This window comes from Oryzias latipes, chromosome 4 (genome assembly GCF_002234675.1).
Source record: "Oryzias latipes chromosome 4, ASM223467v1".
NCBI classification, from domain to species: domain Eukaryota; kingdom Metazoa; phylum Chordata; class Actinopteri; order Beloniformes; family Adrianichthyidae; genus Oryzias; species Oryzias latipes.
In genome coordinates this window covers 8,889,086-8,908,831 of record NC_019862.2, presented here as the reverse complement: position 1 = coordinate 8,908,831, position 19,746 = coordinate 8,889,086, and the positions used below count along the sequence as shown (strand labels likewise).

The 19,746-nt window shown below is 38.0% G+C and overlaps 1 protein-coding gene across 3 annotated transcripts in view; it reads right to left on the bottom strand.

Annotated features, from left to right (window-relative positions):
- pex5l (peroxisomal biogenesis factor 5 like) overlaps positions 1-16,728 on the bottom strand; it is a 94,726-nt gene extending 77,998 nt beyond the window's left edge. For 2 of the 3 annotated variants that reach the window (XM_023954138.1, XM_023954140.1), the window contains exon 1: positions 16,137-16,728. In XM_023954138.1, the coding sequence (XP_023809906.1) occupies positions 16,137-16,157 (21 nt within the window). In that variant the 5' untranslated portion in view covers positions 16,158-16,728. The remainder of the gene's footprint in view (positions 1-16,136) is intronic. The other variant, XM_023954139.1, reaches the window with a different exon arrangement.
- Between the last annotated feature and the right edge of the window lie 3,018 nt (positions 16,729-19,746).

Genomic DNA, 19,746 nt, shown 5'->3' with positions numbered 1-19,746 from the left:
GAAGAATTACACAGCAGAATTTCCTACTACATTTGCAAATAAATAAAAGTGCAGTCAGTAATCTAAAGACTAATATTTAAACAGAAATTCCTTTTATTATTTTCAGTCCAAACAAAGATTTGTAACCCTCCAGTGGTTTTGCAACTTTTCTGTATTTTTTGCTCAACTGTTTAAACCTTTGCAGACGGCAAAATGTCTGCCCTTCAGCGTGAGGGTTTATGTGGATGAAATAGCGGCTAGGTAGGGGTTCCAGAATACTAAAAGAGAAATGAAAATAGACAGAGATAAAAATTCCAGCAGGAAGCTTATTACCTGTCCCCCACGATTACATGAAGTCAGTCAGATGATGTGTGCTCTCTCGCAGTATCATTGATCTCATTTGAGGTGAGATGCCATTCAGTTCAATACACAACCATGAATCTCTGCCACTCAGGAGTTTCAATCAAATTTCGGAGGCGACATGACGGCATGCTGTCGGTAACTTCCTCTAAAATCACATGTTTGGGGATTTGCAATCAATCTTGAAGTACATAGTTGTAAATCAATCTTTGAATAGGAATCACTCTGGCCATTACTTCTTTTAAAAGCAGTAAGGTGAAATAAAAAGTGTGCAGCTGAGATGTCTTCAACACTGCAAATCTTAGACCAGGCTGAGCTCTTTATCAGAGCAAGACTGATGTCTTGACATCAGCTAACACTAAACCAAACAGAAAGCCAGGTTTTAGGTTGTTCATGTAGAGCAGCTGTGCAAAGGCAGACACTCTGCAATTGGTTATTTCCATTTCAATACCCACTGGTTTAGTCATCATTAATATATCCTGCATGGATTTATAAATGTTTGAAAATGTTGTATTTTAAAGGCCATTTATTTCTTACACCTATCACCATAAAAAATGGTGTGAAGCAGAAATTGACATCCATTCAAATCCATCAATGATGGATTTGAGTTATCTGACGGTGTGGCACCGTCAGATGACGAGGGGGGGCCACACCGTGTTTTATTGTTTGTGTATTTGTATATATTTTATGTTTAAACATGTTTCCTGTGACCTTCCTGTGGCCTAATGGAGAGCACCGCCCGTCGGAGGGGCGTAAGGTTCATAAGGAAGTGTCACAGGAAGTGGAAATGAGGATTGACGGAGGTGACGCGTGCTGCTGCGGCCCTGCGTGAAGCAACTTTGTCTTGAATAAACACAGAACCTCCTCACCTTGGCTCCTCTGCATCCTTTCTCGGCGGGACCCCGTCACAAGTTACAAAATAGAAATAGTTTTATACATTTACATCCTAATATGAATGATGGAAGAGAATCCCAGGTTTTGATCCTGAAATGACATTATTGTCCCACTCCAATCATCTTTTGATCTGTTTTCAAAGCGTTCCCAGTTGTCATTTCCTCTGACTTAGGCCGAATCTGATCTCATTTGCTACCCCTCTGGCTCCTCCCTATTGGTTCAATTGTGGGGGCATTTGGAGCTGTAATGATGTCCGAACTTGTTCTTCAAGGGGGAACCCTAAAGGGCGTATCCCCTCGCCGTAGGGTGATGGAGAGAGAAACGCTTTTCTTCACGTGGGTATGCTCTGACTTACATATAAATGTGAGTATTGATTTTTTGCATGACTTTTTAAAGTTATAAAACGCATCTTATGTATTTTCCGAGTGCCGGCAGCGATGCGCTAACGCAGATGACCAGCAACTGATCATGACAACATTAAGTGTTGGTAACGTACAAATTTGAAGACACAATTTTTTGCATAACTCTCCACTTGGAGGGCTAAATGTAGGGGTAGGGAGAAGCCGAAGGAGTTCAGATTTGGCTATAGTTTCTGGGGAGCGTCAGTGGTTTATCAGAAATTCACCTCTGAACTGTAGGCGGGACTGTTGATATGTAGCAACCCCGCCCCCCTTTCCCTTGTTGCTGAGAGCTCGGAGGATGGAGGTTGAAGCCCGCCCAGTGTATTTTCTACATCACAACTATTTTAAACAGCATTTTTTTATCTGCTCCCGATTCACAACAATTTGAATTAGGAAATACTCAGAAATGCAATTTAATCTTTTTTAATATATGATGATGAAGACACATGAAAAATGCCACAAAACATGTTAAAAATACCATTTTTATTGGAGTGGGTCTTTAAGCTCTGTTATCTTTCATTATTATTTGAATGACACCTCTGTGAGAACAGCAGTCTCTGATTGGAAACAGATACTCACTGAGGATGCAGAGCTTGAATTCCTCTGCAAAAGTTGGCTTGCTGCCCATCCAGTGACTTGGGAATCTCAGATTGCTCACCAGGTTTCAGATTTGTTGACATTTTTATTTCTAGAACAGTGGAATTAAATCATTATCTTTCTTTCCCCCACAAAAAATTTTATTACCTGATCAGGACAACAACCCACCAATTGATTAAGCACTGTTTTCTTTGGGATGAAGCTTTTTATAATTCCATATATAATAATAGATGAGTGCACTACAGTAGAGCCTTCGTCATGTTTTAATGTCATTTTTCCAGAGTGACAGTTGGGGCAAATCTTTTTCCTGATGGAGTGTGCTTTTCTTATTAGGAGTCTAAATTGAAAACATTAGTGCCCACAGATGGGTATCAGTTGGGTTAGGGTACGGGGCCAGGAAATGCATTGTGTAATACCAAAAGCATGCAAGCACATGTAAGTGTATAGAACGGAGATGGGGAGATGGGGAGGGGGGGCGGTCAATGGGGAAAGAAGGGGGAGCACTCTTCACACAAGATTAGATGTGGGCAGCAGGGCTGATTACTCAAGAGGCTGTAAGGCAATCATGGAATACAGTCCCTTTTTTTGGCCATATTTAACCCTCTGCCAGGCTGGAGAGTTTTAATCTCTCCCTCCTTTTCCCCCTTTCTTTGGTGAAGTTTATACTGCAAATGTATGCAAAGTGGAACAACTGACATAATGAGCCTGCTGTGAAGAGGCAATCATCTGTTTGATGATCCTGTACTTGATTGTCCTCCTGCAGTCAAGTCTCTGACCAATCTTAAAAATATCATCAAGAAAAAAGAGAAAAAGACAAAAAATCTCAAGCTCCTTAGAGCCAAATACATATTTCGCACAGAGCACAGAAGTGGATTTATCTATAAATAAATAAATAAAAAATATACAATTTAACACCTTATTATAGACAATACGCTGCAAAATCTTGCTAAACGTTTTCCAAAACAGCTACCCACATAAAAAGTATGATCTGAGGTAAAATACAAGTGTAATTCTATCTATGTATTAAAGCAACAAAAAAGGAAATTCATGTCTTCAAGTTTGAGACTAATCAAATTACGAGAGCAAAACTGCCTTCAATCAGACAGATTTAGATGTTTTGAAACTAATATCCAGAATTTTAAAAAGTTACAAATTTTAAAAATTGAGGAGAAAATAATGAAGAGCTGTTGTCAGGTCTTCAGCTTCTCACGTGTTTGTTTTTTCTTCTATGGAAAATAAGTTCCACAGAACTTATTTTGACCTTTTTCCCTCAGCCTCTTTGAGCTTTGCACAGGTTTAATGAAGGCCGAAGGACAGCTTTCATTGACATTAAGGTATTCTTAAGGTTAGGGGATTCATGAAGGGGATTGACTGAGGACATGTTGGAAGGTTACCTGCCATTCAGTGTTTGAATAAGAAAGACAGACATAAAAAACTTGTTGTTCGGGTACAACATGTTGAGATTATGCAGACAATGTTCTTACTATAGTCGCTAACCATTCGTAAAGTAAAAGACTAATACTAAAGACCCTTTTGGTGAGGGTGAACTATGACTTTATGAGAGTCTTTTTGAATTTCTTGAGTAAAAACCTTTTTTTACCACCTTATTATTTCTTAATTTCCGTTGTAATAAAAATGGCGATATATATTGGACCCATCCAGCCATACAGCTAAGATCCAGATTCCAGCTCAGACGAGGAAAATGAAGACGTACTTGAAGACGTACACGGATCTATTTGTTTACAAGTAGATGCATCAGAATGGAGCGGAGCAGGGAGCTTGTGCCTTGCCGATTATAGTTTGTACGTATTGACTACAACCTTTTTCTGATGGAATTTTTTTCTATCTGCTCCTGATTGACTGCTAGAAGTGAAAGCTGGGGAAAGTACGGTGCACTGGGGTTCTGTCCTCTATTCACATCTACTTCTACTCTCCTCTCCTTTATTCTTGATAATTTATTTATCATTCAGTTCTTCATGCCTCTGTTTGGTGCAGTGCGATTCATGTACTGGCCCTCTTTCCCACCCCCCTCCGGGATCCCCATCGCCTGTCCATCTTTCATGTGGACACCCCTGGGTTATCATTTAGGAATGATAACCCATTGAGACCACTGTTGTTGTGATTTTGGGCTATATAAATAAAATTGAATTGAATTGAAAAGCACACTTGTATATAATTTTTTGGACATTAGCTTTGTTGCTATTCGTTGAGAAAAGTTCAGAACATTGGTACTTACAAGCATTACATTGTCAAAATATTACTAATAATAATAATTTTTGAGGTCAGATAGATTACAGAATAAAATTTGGTTGATTGAATCCCGTTTTTCTTTTCTATGGCTGATCAATTGATAAGATGTATGATTTAAGAATCGATTTAAAGAAACTGTCATTGTGAGAATGGGACCAAAAAGAAAAGATATTTGAATATTTTCATCATTATCAGCTTTGCTCCAATAGGCTTAGACTCTAAAGATGGCAGCTGATTGTAATCAAACATGAATTGAACTATACATTACTTGGATCAGACAATGTCCCAAATCCAGGAGGACTCTTGCACCCTCTCTGCTTTTGTCAGTGATGGATAACTGACGCAACAGAGATTTAAAAGCCAGAATGGAACGATGTTCTTCTTGTTGCAAAGGGTTTGCAAGTAAAACATTACAAAGCCCAGCTGCTCTGGGAAAAAAAATGCCTTTTTTCTGGGCTTTTTTTTCTGTTTTGGGCATCTTCTTTGTTTTTCCTAAATAACAAAAGAGTCACTTCAAAAACTAAATAGCTACTGTAAGGAACACAGCAAAGTGAGATAACAATCAGATCTCTGTCATGTCAGAAACAGAAGCTACTTTTAGTTATAAAAAGTACATTTATATTTTAACCTTTGAAAATCTTAATGTTTTTTTTGCTAAGGGTCTTGTTTTTTTTTATTTTTGCGCAAAATATAAAGTGCTCCTGTCTACCTGTCAGACTGGAAATGTCAATTTGACTTGCTGCTTTAATATGACAGAGGCATGCTGCAAGGCGGTTACTGACGAGACAACCAAAATGCTGTTCAAACATAACGTTTCCGAGATCTTGTCACTCATGGTAGAATTGGTCAATTAGTTCTTTTTTAGGGAAATCACAAATAAAACTAAATGTAAAATCGCAGTGTTGATTTATGTCTAGTAAATAATTTAAGAGCTACACTAATAAACATCTAAAAATATCCCAAGATTAGACGGGCACAAGTAAATGTGTAGGAGACCTCTGTATGCTTCTGGAACATGTGTAGATCTCTAACAGAGAAATAAAATAGAGTTGCCAAAGATGTCCAGTAGACATCTACAATAGATGGACATTAGGCATCTAATAGACATCTTGAGCTCGGTGGGTTAGCACAGGAAGTTTCTTCTGTGGGTTGTGATTGTGTTTGCAATACTTTATGCATACTGCTTCAAACTGCTGGAAGATGCTGAAACAGGAAAAAGAATGATGGAAAAGCCTGATGGCTTAACAAAGTCACAACACCCAGAATAGAGGCATAAATGTTTTTTTTCGGGTTTCTAAATCTTTTTTTAAAATCAAACAAAAAGCCAAAGTTGTGCATCTAGTTGATCTGTTCCGTTTGAATGTGTCATATGAATTATACATCATGGCCTGATTTACATCCACTCAGTAGGACAGATCCATTAACGTGTGTCAGCACAGGGAAAAGCACAAAGCGCAGCCCAGCTTGAGTCACGTCGCTGCCCGTATAGCTCCTGCAGATGAGGAGTCGGTCCTGTAAGAATAAACTGTCACACAGTCAGACTCTGCTATTGTGCTGCTGAACACAGACAAATCCCATCTGTACATCCAGCTTCGCCTCAACCCCCTGCTCTCTAGCACAGCTCAAAGTTCTGCCAACAAATTCATTAACTGCAGCTGTGGATATTTATAGACCTGCCTGGCAGGTTTCTGATTAAAACAAAGAGTTACAGAACAGGCGACTCGCACTTCATCTGGATTTAGTGTACAACTGCTGTGAAGTGTTGGAAACAAATTACATTTTGATCCCCAATACTATGTGTTTTCAGACGGTTTTAAACCAGGGTTTATTTGGAACTTGTTAAGTAAGGTTTCTCTGTAGTTTCTGCATTTCACAAACCCATTAAAAGAACACAAGAAGTTTAGAGGTCTGTTGAGGAGCTGATACATTTTTGAGGGTTTTAAAAATTCTAAGTGCTCGGTATGTTTACAAGAAAAATCTAGATTTTCTTTCTGTTTACTGCATTTACAGAAAGACGTTATTTTCTTTAAGCTTTGTAATTCTGTAGTTTCTGCTGAGAAGATTTTCTTGAGGATTCTTCGATTTTCTGACAGAATTAAAAAACACGGTAAAGTCCCACTCCAACCATCTATTTAAGGAGTGATTTTTGTGCAATTTTTTTTTTTTCAAGCGCAAAACTCAGTTTTGAGAGTAAACTCTTAAAATTGTGTGTGCTCGAAAAATTATTTTGCAGATGAAACAGAAAAATGCACTCAAATGTGCACTTAAATTAACTTTCACTCAAGAGAAATTTTCTCTTCTGAGCTCGAAACAGAGCAGGGCACTATGTTACAAATGTACAACAAAAGCCAGCTAATCACAGACATAGACATGTATTTCTCAGTTTCAAAAGCATAAATGGTTTTGATTTCACATACTTTTAAGTTTCAAGAGTAAAGTTAGTGTATTAGCTCATATATTCAAGTGCAAAATAATTTTTGACAACACAAAACTTTTAAAGTTTCACACTTAAAACAGTGATAATTGCTCTTTAAAATAATGGCACAAAATCACTTCATATCTTTTGATCTATTTTCAAAGCGTTCCCAGTGGGTCACTTTTGTCCACAATCCAAAAATCTGTGTTGTTTTCTAAAACATAGTTCATTCAAAATTCAAAATTAGTTGTGGGCGGGACCGTTGGCACAGAGTAGGTGCACCCCTTTCCTATCATCCATCTTTTTACATGTTCTCCCGCTGTAGCTTCACAACCTCAACATAATATTACAGATGCTGCAAAAATGGCGAGCCATACTGGAGCTTTCTAACTAAATAGTTTTGAGCCACATATCAGCTCAGATGAGGAAAATTAAGACATACATGGATTGGAGTGGAGCAGAGCAGGGAACTTGTGGCCAGCCGATTGTAGCACCTGTGTTACAGCTACATGCTTTATCCAACATAATTTTTCTGTCTGCTCCTGATTTGGTTTGACTAAAGAACAACTCAGAAAAAAGCTATTTTAAAGGGATTTTTCTCTTTATACTGTCTTATTATAAACTCCAAATTCATACCGAGGTCTTTGGCTCCACTTTCTTGTAGAGTCAGACAAAAAAAAACAACAACAACAAAATTGGTCACAATCACGTTTATAGATTTAATGTCCCATAACTCTCAGGGAGGGATGTGTTGGTAATTTAATCTTCTGTTATTCAATTACACCATGCTGTGGGTGCTTTTTCTCACTTGAAGTCATTGTTTTTGTAGAGCTGTTATAAGCATTCTTCATGATAACATCTGCTTGTAAAAACTGGATGAAGACCCCTTTTGGAGTGGAAAAGCAATATTTATATTATAAAATTTTAAAACAAAGTATAACGATTGACTAAAAAGATTAGTCAGTTTCAAGAAAAACCCTATATTACAACATAAAAATAAAGTTAAAAAAAAAATATCAATACCTAAATCGGGAGAGTTTGATCATCGACATTAGTGCAGTCACCATGTGAGTTCCTCTGAGGTGAACATTCTGGTAACATCTGACACTGAAAAGGACATATTTGTTTATCAACACCCTTCATCCGTGATGGCTCATGTTTCCCAGGAGGGCCCACCACATGCTTTGTGCAGTCAGCCCTGAGATGCCTGGTTTCTGGAGCAAATTAATTCCCAGTTGGAGAACAAGTATTATGAATGGGTTGGGCAATAGAGATAGATGAGCTACCCGTGTTCCTTCCACTCGTAGTGACAAAGATCGTGGAGGCTGTCCTAGTTTTCCTGAAGATGGCTCCCTACAGTAGCTCGGGGGAATCCTTGCGTGGGGCCGTGTTAGATGACGTAGAACAGAAAAGCACAAAGATGCTCAACAGAGGGGATGCAAGGGAGAAAGACTTGATTTGTATTGACACCATTCCACTACGTATGCTTTAGTTTTGTTCCCTGACAGAGGTTGTCATTTAGTCCTGGCATTTGCTTCATGGGTGTATGTGTGTGGATTTATGTCTTCAGTTCAAGCTGTCCTTGACATTCATGAAACAATCACAACGGCCTGGACTCTGTGCCTTTTGAGCTGCTCCTTCACCACGGTGAGCACATATCATTTAAGCCTTCTTCAAAACTGCCTTTGGGTGTATATGCAGGCTGTCTGCAGGTAAAATGTGGTCAAATCCATATGGGGCACACGGGTGGCCCGCAGGAAATATCATTGTTGCAGACCACTCTGTGAGTTTGTAGAGGGAAAATATTCATGTACATTTGTTCATGCACACTGTTTGCTGTGACCTGTCGGTGACAGGTCACAGCGAACAGTTACGCAAGGGAAGTAAGGGTGAAGTGGTTCAGTTGCAGGCATGTTGTATAGATTTTTTTGGATACCTTTCCCATCCCAAGGGTTGCGTTTGTGCTATTCAAGTGATAGATGAGCGCCCCTTAAACGCAGCCTGACTGATAGAAATGAAGAAATCCGATATTTGGAGAGTAGTTTTCATCCTACGGACACTTAAATATCACCTGCACACCCTGCACGTGCAGCATTTGGCACGGTCATTGAAGAGCCAGTGCTTGCGCTTTACTAATGACTAAAGTGCTGCATAAAGGGCAACGTAAAGCAGCATCCCTTGCACATCAGAAGTGTGTTCAACTTGCATTCTCCTTACTAACACTTCGGAATATAGCTACCATGTGCATGAAATTCAGATGTTCCATTTTTATGAGGATCCTTGAGGTGGCCATATGAGCCTCAAGGGAACTTCAAGCCACACCTGCACTCCCCTTAAGATGCAACCGCTCTTCTCCACGACCTTCCACAGACCCAGACAACCCAAAGCCCACTGCACCATCCCCCATACGGGTTTATGTGACCATGGCTTAAGTTTTTGTACATGTCTAGTGCATATGTGATACACGCCTCCTCAGGGGTTCCCAAATGTTCCATGAGATGAATTTTGCTGCTGTTTACTGTATATATATATTGTATACTATATATACTGTATACTATTAATGAACCTAAATTTGGAAACCAGAAGTAAGTCGTTTTTTAATGCCGATGACTCACTCCCTCATTCCAGTTCTCATGCAGGCAATGAGGCAGCTTTAGCGCATTTCTTCCATTTATGTTGCCAAAGATTCATTCCCTCCTCGCCTTCCCTCATCTTCGTTAGACGTCATCATTGGTCTGTTTCAGAGCAAACTAATCAAGACAAGTGATGGAACCCCAACTTCAGACACAAATAGTGCTTTAAGTGCTTGTAAGTTAGTAATAAATGACTTATGTAATAACACAAATGTTGTTTGATGCTGCTGACAAACACAAGAGAACTGTGACTGATTGGAGGCAAAATAAACGATCTGTTAATTTACAAAGTGTTTGTGTGATCACCAAGCAAATTATTCCCAACTTCCTCATACAATTAGTTTTTATGGCATAGTTCAGCCATTTATTTTCATTTCAAAGATCTTCTAATGACTCTATTGCATCATGCATTTTCTTTTTTAATATGTATGATCCATTAAATAATTTAATCTCAATGAATGTATTGCTTTGTCTTGCAAAACATTTGCACAACTTTGAAAATTTCTATTCTTCTTAAACCCTTATTTAGAAATAAAAAATAATTTTGCAAAATAAATGTTAGGCGTCAGGGTTTTAGAAACTTCAACAACAGTTTAGTCAGAGAGGTTGTAAAACTGCATGAAAAGATTCATTTGAAGCCTAGACTAGCAGCTACATTTAAAATATGCATGAATATAAATATTAAATATAATGGCATGAACTGACAGAAACAGCAACCTTTTCTCCCCTGTCTTTGACCTTTCAGCCGTGCTCACATCTTGTAAACTTTATCTACCTATAAATGTTGACTTTTTATTCAGTTTTCACAATTGACTTATGGTTTTTCAAGGAACTTTGATTGCACACAATCACACTCACATGCACCTCTAGGGGCAATTTAGAGACGCCAATTAACCTATGAAGGATGTTTTTGGACTGTGGGAAGAAGCAAGAGTGCCTACAAAAAACCCATGCATGTTTAGTTCAGTTCAAACGTTTTTACTCTTGGCAGATCAATTTAGCAAAAGTTTGGTTTTCTTCTGTTTTACAGATGATTTTGTTGTTTATTTAACTGATTTTACAATAATTGCAAGTTGGTTACAGCATCAGAATTCTGCTGTCCTACAGTGTTGAGCAGTAAATTTGTTCCTACTTGGTCTGTTAATTTGTTTCTTTCATGATGTGTATCACATTACATTAAGATATTCAATACAGCAGAAGCCCACACATCCTTATAATTGGAAAGGAGCAGTGAGAACCAGAAAATAGGTGTAAAACATTCTTCCTCACGACACATTAGTTACATGCTGCTCTGCCTTTCAATATTTTCTTTTATTTTTGTGTTGTTGCTTTTTTTCAACCCTTGTGACACTCAGGTTCCTACATTGTTCTGAAGTTAATCTTCCTAGATATCAGCACAGCGCTCACAAGACAACATTTGAAAATGTCCTAATGCAAGTGCTTTTTCAATGTTTAAAGACCCAGTCTGAGGAAAATTGTGTTTTTGGTGCTATTAACATGTTCTGGTGACATTTTATAAACGAGGACAAGAAAATTAAGCATTTTTTAATATCAATTGAAATCATGAATCGGGAGACAACCAAAAAATGCCGTTTGAAAAAGATCACATTTGTCATCTAGAAAATAGGCTGGCCTGCACGCGAACTCCTTGCAGACTAATAGATTCTTCGGTTTCCCAAACCAAGCTGGTATCTGGCTCAAAACTATATGGCTGGATAGCTCCGACATTGCTCACCATTTTTTGTTGCACCGGTAATAGGTTAGGTTGGGGTTGAGAGCCTGTAAGCTAGCAGGAGAGCGTGTAAATGGAGAGCCCTCAGTTTTGGGTGTGGAAAGGGGAGAAGGGGTTGCTGACAACTCAGAGGCAAATTTCGAATGAACTCCTGGTGTTCTACTGAATAAAACACTACCGGTTTTTAAAGTTTGGCTGAAACGGCATAATCATTAGGTTTCATTGGGTATGACCAATCATTTCCAGAATCGATTTAATTCAATTCACAAGAGCCTGGATCAATTCGATTCACAATCCACTTAATTCAATTTTGAATTTAAATGGATTGGACATTTAGGGATATTGGCATAGAAATACAATAACAGTCTATATATGTCTTGAAGAAATTATTGTGTTCTGCGTGTTCTGAGGGTGTCAGAAATGTATGTTTAGGTCGAATGAGCGTTAGCATTAGCCGTCCATTGGGAAATTCAATTATACGTTAGCATCAAGCCCCCGCTTTACTGCTGATATGCGTTATGTCACCGGATAAGAAAAGGCATAAATGATTGATCTCTACTTTCAAGGATCGATTATTGATTTATCATGCTTGGATCGATTTAGATCGATTAATTTATTTGATCAATCCATCCCTAGTAATCATAATTAAAAGATCTCTGGAAATATTTTTAAAATGGATCAAAATATGATCAGAGAGGGACTTTCAACATTTTGCTAAGCAGCTTCATTGTAGTCAAACAAGAGGACTGATTTTATAATTTTAATCTAAGAAATGTGGCTAGTTCTCAGTTTAGTGAGTCGTGGCAGTCTTTTATTGCACATATAAATCCTGTCAGATAAGAGAAATTCAGATAAGAATTTGTCTCATTTCTCAGCTCCCTGAGAAAAAGCTTTGTATATGAACATGCAGCTGTTTCACATGTGGTCTGTTGTCTGTGGAGCTTTAGTTCCATCTAAATACCACCCGACTGAATTTACTTTACCAAAAATAGTTAGACCTAAAAATTCACACATAATCAAGCATCAATAAAAGCTTCCAAGAGGCCTTTGTCTCTGACATCTGAGCACCACAGCTGTGAGTAAAATCCTGATGGTGGTCTTGAAATCAAGGAAAAAAGCTCAGATCAGGATTAAGGAATAAAAACCAAATTAACTATGACTGAAAAGCACAAAGCTGTGCTGCTTGGAGGGTGTTTGTGAAGACTCCCGCTGTTGTTGTGAGGCGTTGTCCCCTCCCTAACTGTCATTGATTTATGTGATTGATTACTCAGCTCACTTTAAGCTTTGCCTCTTTTTTTTCTTACAATTGATGTCTCTCCTCAAGTTTTTTCTTTGCAAAATGACATGTTTTGTTTTTCTTTTTGTATTCAGATCATCAGGAGATGATCTTTAGCATTTCATCAACTGCATCCAAGAACAAACATCTACTGAGCTTTAATAGGTCAACACAACCTTGTGGAAAACACTTGGTAAGCAATCTAAATGACTCCAAAGTTCATTTAGAGCCCCAACCATTTGTTTCACAAAAGCCAAAAACCTACAAAAAAGAAGCTCTACAACGCTTTGGTACAAAATTTAAATCTTCTTCCATCTTCATCGTCTTCTTTCATCCGTTGCAGTTACTGACATAACTCAGTCTCAGATGTTTGGTGAATTAAGGCTTGTCTGGTTCCAACTTATGTCTTTGGTCCTACAGCAGTTGCCTGAAATGATTTTTGTTTGCTCATTTTCTCACATTCCTGCAGTTTCTGACCCGCCCGTTTGTTGGAAAACAAATGGATTAACCAAACCTTTTTTTCTTCCGTAAATTAGCACCATGCACTCTTAGTGCCTCAATAAGGCTTAGTTCCAGCTCCAACACAACAAAGTCAATTCAGTCGCCACTTTTTCACCATGTTGGAGACGGACATCGTCAGTAGTTATTGGTCTGAGTCGTCATGCCTAGGCAAACACTCTCACCAATCAGGAGTGAGCTTGTTGAATATCCAAACCCCAACTACTTGAAAGTGAGTTCAAGAGAATATGTCAGAGAATCTGTCTTTTCAAACGTTGCATAACTTGCATCACAGTAAAAATATCATTTAAAAAAAATTATGATTAGCAAGAACATGTTAAAAAAGGTGTCAGGGCAAGAATGGTTATTCTGACAAATATAATGACTGAGTAATGACCATTTATATGTCTAACAGTCTGTAGGATTTTTGCTTCTTGGAGCCCTCAAGTACTTCCTGTTTGGAATGCCAGGGGGAGGGGTTTCACAGTCCAGTTTTCCTATACAGTCAACAAGTTTCCCTCTCCACTGTCGCCTTTATCTTTCCAAGGGATGACACCACAAAACCTCTATTTTCATGTGATAGTCACACATATTAACACACATTTAAGACAATCTGGTTTTAATTGAAGTATTTCAAACTAATTTAGAGTTATAACACCAACATAAACAAAGCTCTTCCTGATGTTTTTGCATTTTGTGTAGCGGTTTACGACATCATTAGGCTGTCAACTGGCACTTTACAAAAAAAAATATTTAAATTAAACTAAAATAAGGAAAATTTTAATTGACAAAATAAAGAAATTAATATAGAATAAATAACAAATGTAAAAGGAAAAAAAAACATGCGGATGACTGAGGTCTTAAGAGGCTTGATCTAATTCTGATCAACATTTGCATGCATCCAAATCCTCCCAGTAGGACTTAGAATATGATAACTAAATTATGTAATCATGTTGTGATTAGTAGAGCAAATATCTAAAGGCGTTGGGGTATCACTTCCATTAAGCCAGGATTTCATTGACATATTATAAGTGGTACAATATCAAGTGTCAATGTGAACGTAAATACAAAATAGATGTCTTTTTACAAAGTGTTTTAGGCAAACCTTGTATATTATTAAAACCTGTCAACTATTCTAAAATGTACCACCTCCAACAAAGCGGTTCTTTCTCGATTAAGATTATTCAGCAATCTCACGGTATGCAAAGCTGCATTCTGCCATGAAGAATAAGGTCTTTTACACCTCTGATTTGTTTTTGTTTTTATAACTGCATCCACCTTTTTAAGGATTTGACAAAATGAGGATCGCTTTAGCATTTAGCACTGATCATGCAAACCTCTCACATTATACATGCAAAGCCCAATCCACACCAGCCAACCTGGAGGACAACGTCTGGCGTCATACATGAGGCAGAGCCCGTGCCAAGACATTTGATCTATCTGGTACCGCATCATTGCCTCTAAATAGGACTCCTAGATAACATATGGCTGTGTCTATGAAAGAAAGTCCCATGGTCTATGTTTTAACCTCTACATCAGAAGAAGAAATGTTAGAGATGAAAACTGGACACCCATAACTACAAAGCTGCAACATTCACGAATCCCGTTGACTGATTATGACGCTATAAATATTAACACAAAAGCGTAGGACAGTGAGCAACTCATTTATTGATGCCCAAATATCCCATCATTTAATATTCCAAACGGTACGGACCCGCATTTCTCAATTATTGATGCCCCAGACTTCCATCCATAAGTCACATCAACGAAGAAAAACACAAGTTGTAGATCAGATCATTTGAATGTGTATCACTATTTATTATAGTGAAATAAATGCAACAAATTGAAAACAAAACAATTTAAATACATTTATTTTATCTGCTGAAAAGACATTAAATTAAAAGAGAGTACTGATCATATTGAACAAAACCTTTAACTAAAAAAAGCAATTAATTTGCCAAATGAATTAAAATTATCCAACTTGTATTCAGATATTGTAAAATATTAAAGAAAAAAGGCTTGGGCTAATGTCCTATGCAGATGAAAAAAACATTTCTGCATCAATATGACCGCATCAGTTCGATTACAAACAGACCCATTAAACATTTGCTGCTGCTAAATTAGCTCCATGCACAGTCAGCGGCTCAGATGTGGTGGTATCCTGTTTCAAACAAGATCTTCCCATTGCTCAGTGATATGACTTGATATCATGCATTGGGGGAAAAAACGTGCACAGTCTGTGATAACTGAAATGTAAATGAAACATGGAAAATACATACAAGGAATATAAGACACATGGCTTTACTCTGACCCTGAAACAGAAAAGCAAAAAAACAAAAAAACAAAAACACTGTGGAAATCTTGCCAAAACACGTCTGGTCACCTTCAGCCTTTTCACCTTTTCAATGAATCTTTCTGCTGGAGTAATATATCATGAAATATTAAATTTTAGTCTTTAATGCATCCTAGTACTGACTCAAGAGCCGTTCTAATATTACATAATCCACTGTCTTGGCGCTAAGGTGTCTCCATTAACTGATAGTATTAATTTCACTGCATGCATATGGAGGCGTTCATGTACCTCACATGAATGCAACATTGCAAAACAAATTTCTGCAAAACACATGGATGCAGCTTTGTCAGATCAGTCATTAAATTCCCTTATTTTATTAGAAGCAATGTGCCAGGGCTGTCTGTTTATGTTGCTTTGTATCCCATACTTCAATTTGATTGCTTCTAGTGATGATGTTTTGAACTGACGTCAGATTGAATGACGTCAAAAGTGCGTTAAAGACTAAAATTCGTTAATTGAAGTGATGCCAGCTCTTGTCCAAGCTTTACTCTTGTTTACATGTTTGATCCACCTGCACGTGCAATAGTCGCTCTCGCATGCGTTCAGTCCAAATGCGACTTAAAGGTTGTTGTTTTTTTGCAGGATCTGAAACCTCACTCCTTTACATTAACCATTTACATGGACTTAACACCTCCAATGAATGAATCAAAGCAAACGAGCCTGAAGCCGCGTGCGTAAATTATAAACATGAGCTCTGTTTACATCCAACCCCTCGTGCAAAAATGAGAGAGGAACGCCGGGTCTTACCTGTGAATGCCCCTGGTACATATTGAGAACACTGTCTGCCGCGGGTCTCTCCTCAGGCGGATCTTTTTGCTTCTTTTTCCAGACTTGGAGCAGCCAGAGAGAGTCAGGCTGCAAAGGCGAGCACTAAAAGAAGCCGCAGAGTTTCTGAGGAGCAGGTCCGAAGAAGCAGACAGTGAGGAGCTGTCCTCTCCTCAGGTGCTGGAGCTGACACTTCAAGCTCATCCAGTCTCTCTCTGCGCGCAGACAGCGAGAGGTGCGCCGGGAGTTTGGTCAACAACCTAAAACATTTGAATATTTCAGTTCCTCTGTGCGACGTGGAGACTGATTTAAAAACTATTCTTTGGTAGTAAAACACAGCGTCTTGGCTCGGAGTTTTTCATCCCAGTCAGTTTTCCAGCATTTCTCCCTTCCTCTCCTCTCCAGACTGAATGTTTGACGCTACTTTCGGTTCATTTTCTTGTTATCGCGCACTCTTCTCCCCTGCCCAGCAGCCTCTCCAAGCCAGCCCTCTGGCGCCTCCTCCAGTGCTGACGTATCTACTCCATAAGGAGGCACGCAAGCACATTTATCTCTCACCTCGGAGGATGAGCACGAAAAACACGCTGACAAAACCCAAATGTGCACGTTTTAGCAATGCTGCAGTTTTTAAAAGACTAAAACTGAATTCTTGCTTATTCTATTATTACCAAACTATTGTGCGTCTTTTTTCACACATTTACTGAGTCATTTTTATAAGTAAGAAGTAAGCAGAGTTTGGATCTAAAGTGTCTCCAATTAAGATACATTTTCAATAAATAACTGGATCCACAGCAGGTCATTGCTGGTTAATAGCCTAAAACGGGTTGCACACAGCACATGTTGGGTCTGGGAGTGTGACATCTGCATGTGATAACAAATCAGCTGTTATTCCTCACTAATTAGTGAGGGGAAAACAAAACAGTTATATAACCCCAATTCATGCAAAATAAAGTTGGTCCTACATAGCTTGTTATGCACATGAACCATATTTCATATCTGCCTTTTATCTCCACTTTGGATGAAAGTTCAGATGAGTTACAAAGAGGAGCATGAAGGAGGAAAAAATCATTCCAGTGATGATTGTTAAATATGGATATACTGCTTAGAAACATGTTTGATCTTAGTGTTATTCTCATGAACACTTAAAAAGCATTTTAAATGATGGAGATAATTACTATGGAAAAGTCTTTTATAACTGAGTGTGCTCTGCACGCTGTTCACATGTGGATACTCCACTTCACGCAATCATGGCAAATCCCTAGAGGAGTTTTTTTTTTTTTTTTCCACAGGCTCATCAAGAAGCAGGCCAAAAATCCCAGGGCACGCTAGAGATTCACGGTTGTTCAGAACCGTGTGAAGGAGCTGTGGTTACCCATCGCTGTAATGTGTTTACACAGCAGAATTTCAGTTGATTATATGTTTTTGTAAAGCCAATTTAAATATTTTGAGCTTTAACTGAAGCCCCAATCCTCCATATTGACTAAAACAGGGGTCTGCAGCCTCAGCCTCTGGAGCCACATGCAGCTCTTTTATAATTTCATTGTGACTCTTTGGCTTTGAAGAAAAATGCCAACTACTGTTTTTTTGGAATTTATGTTTAAATTTTTAACCTGAGGTGATTTTTTAATGGTAAAATAAACTCCACCCAGTGCTAATGTTACACTGAATTAAAAGGCCTTGTGTGTTTTACCAGACCTCCAAAATGCAGACGTCATAACTGAGTTTAACATAATGTCAGAGCTTATTGGAATAAGTTTAAAGCACATATTCTTAACCTCAGATGCACAATAATGTCTTCTTGCTGTTCAGAGGCAAAATTCTAAAATGTACAAAATGCAAGTAAATCTTTTGCAGCAGCAGGATCTTATTTGCTCCAAGGTGTATTTTATTTTGAAAGGAACATGTATGTGTGTAATTTAAAGAAAAAATGTAAAATGGCTAATATATAAAAAAAAATATATAAAAATATATATACATAAATCTACATCTCATAAATGAATGGCTTAATAGTCACAAACATAAATGAAATGTATTTTTCTAAACGGTAAGGGGGATTTTGGGGCTGTCGCTTGGTTCTGGTCAGTAATAAATTGGACCAAATGGCTTTTTTAGCATTAACCGTAGAACCCTTTCCTATTAAAAGTTACACCATCACTTTTGCTGATTAATTCTTACCCGATATGTTATACTCAACAAAAAGTACTTGTCTTAATGAATAGATCAAACCATGACAACACACGATGAATTAGAGTGGTTTTCTTTTATTTTCAAATGTGGTATGTGTGACAAAATTATAAAGAAAAACATAGTTCCTAAAAACATGCTAAAAAATAACTGAAAAATTAGGAATTTGAAAACAAAAAATTCTTAAAAAATCATAAAATGATCCTACAAACTTTGGTCTTTGGTCCACTCATTCCTGGGACATGTGAGACTTTCCTGGTCAAGGCACAGACTCCTTGACACGCCACATTTTGAAATTCATGTAAATACATGTGCTCTGGTGAAAATCACCCGGCGATAAGTTAAAGGTTCTAAGGATAAAGGTTGCAGCCCCCTGGACTAAACAAATTCAATAACTGAGTAATCTGACAGAATAACAAGGGTTTTGGGTCAAACATCCAAGAATGTAATAAAAAAAAAAACTTCAATGGAAACATTACATAAGCAAATTCTTCTCTAAGAGTTCTGTTACACCGCTTGCCTGTCCTGGGGTTGGATCCCTCCTTCATGTGGACACCCCTGAGGTTTCTTTTATTTTTCTCCCCGGAATGTGGTTTATTTTATGAGTTTTTCCTAACAGAGGAAGAGGGTCTAAGGCCAGGGATGCTCAGTTTAGTATGTTTAGCCATCACCTGTTGAATTCTATGACTTCATGTTATTCATAATTTCATGTTTACTATACAGTTACTGGTATGAAGCCCATTGAGATGACTATTGTTGTAATGTTGGGCTGTATAATAAAATTGAATTGAAACATTATTTTTAATTTTCTTTCATGGACTTTCCTGTTAGCTGTTTGGCAAAGTGTCCTCTCTGAGTTAGAATTAGATTTACATGAGTGGTAAAGGATTACAGCATACCAAGAATTCATTACTACTAATGTTGATTGAATCACCATCTGGACCTTTGGTGTCTGCCACACTGAGGGCACGCAAACAGACACATTCGAATTAAAGCTGCCTTTGGCAACCACTCCCACTTGACGCAGGCTCAAGAAGTCAACAGCGAGGTGACAGGCTACCCACCCATACATGCAGCGCAGCATACACATTGATATGACTCGCAGGAAATGGAGAAAATAAATATCAGTTTCAATCGCATCCTAAATAGTGCATTGAGAAAGAAACAGACACATGCATGCATGTGTGTGTAATCCTATATACTGGTAATTTTTGCTCCTTATACCCAACATGATTTATTCACATTTAGTCCTAACAGTTCCTTCCAGATGTTTTGTCATCCTCCATAATTTAAGAATAGCAGGCCACAAGTGGGTGAAAAAGCATGACTGACTTTCGTTGACATTATTTAAAAAAAAAGAATCAAAATAAAAATCCTCCCCAGATAGGAAATTATACTCCAACTCTTT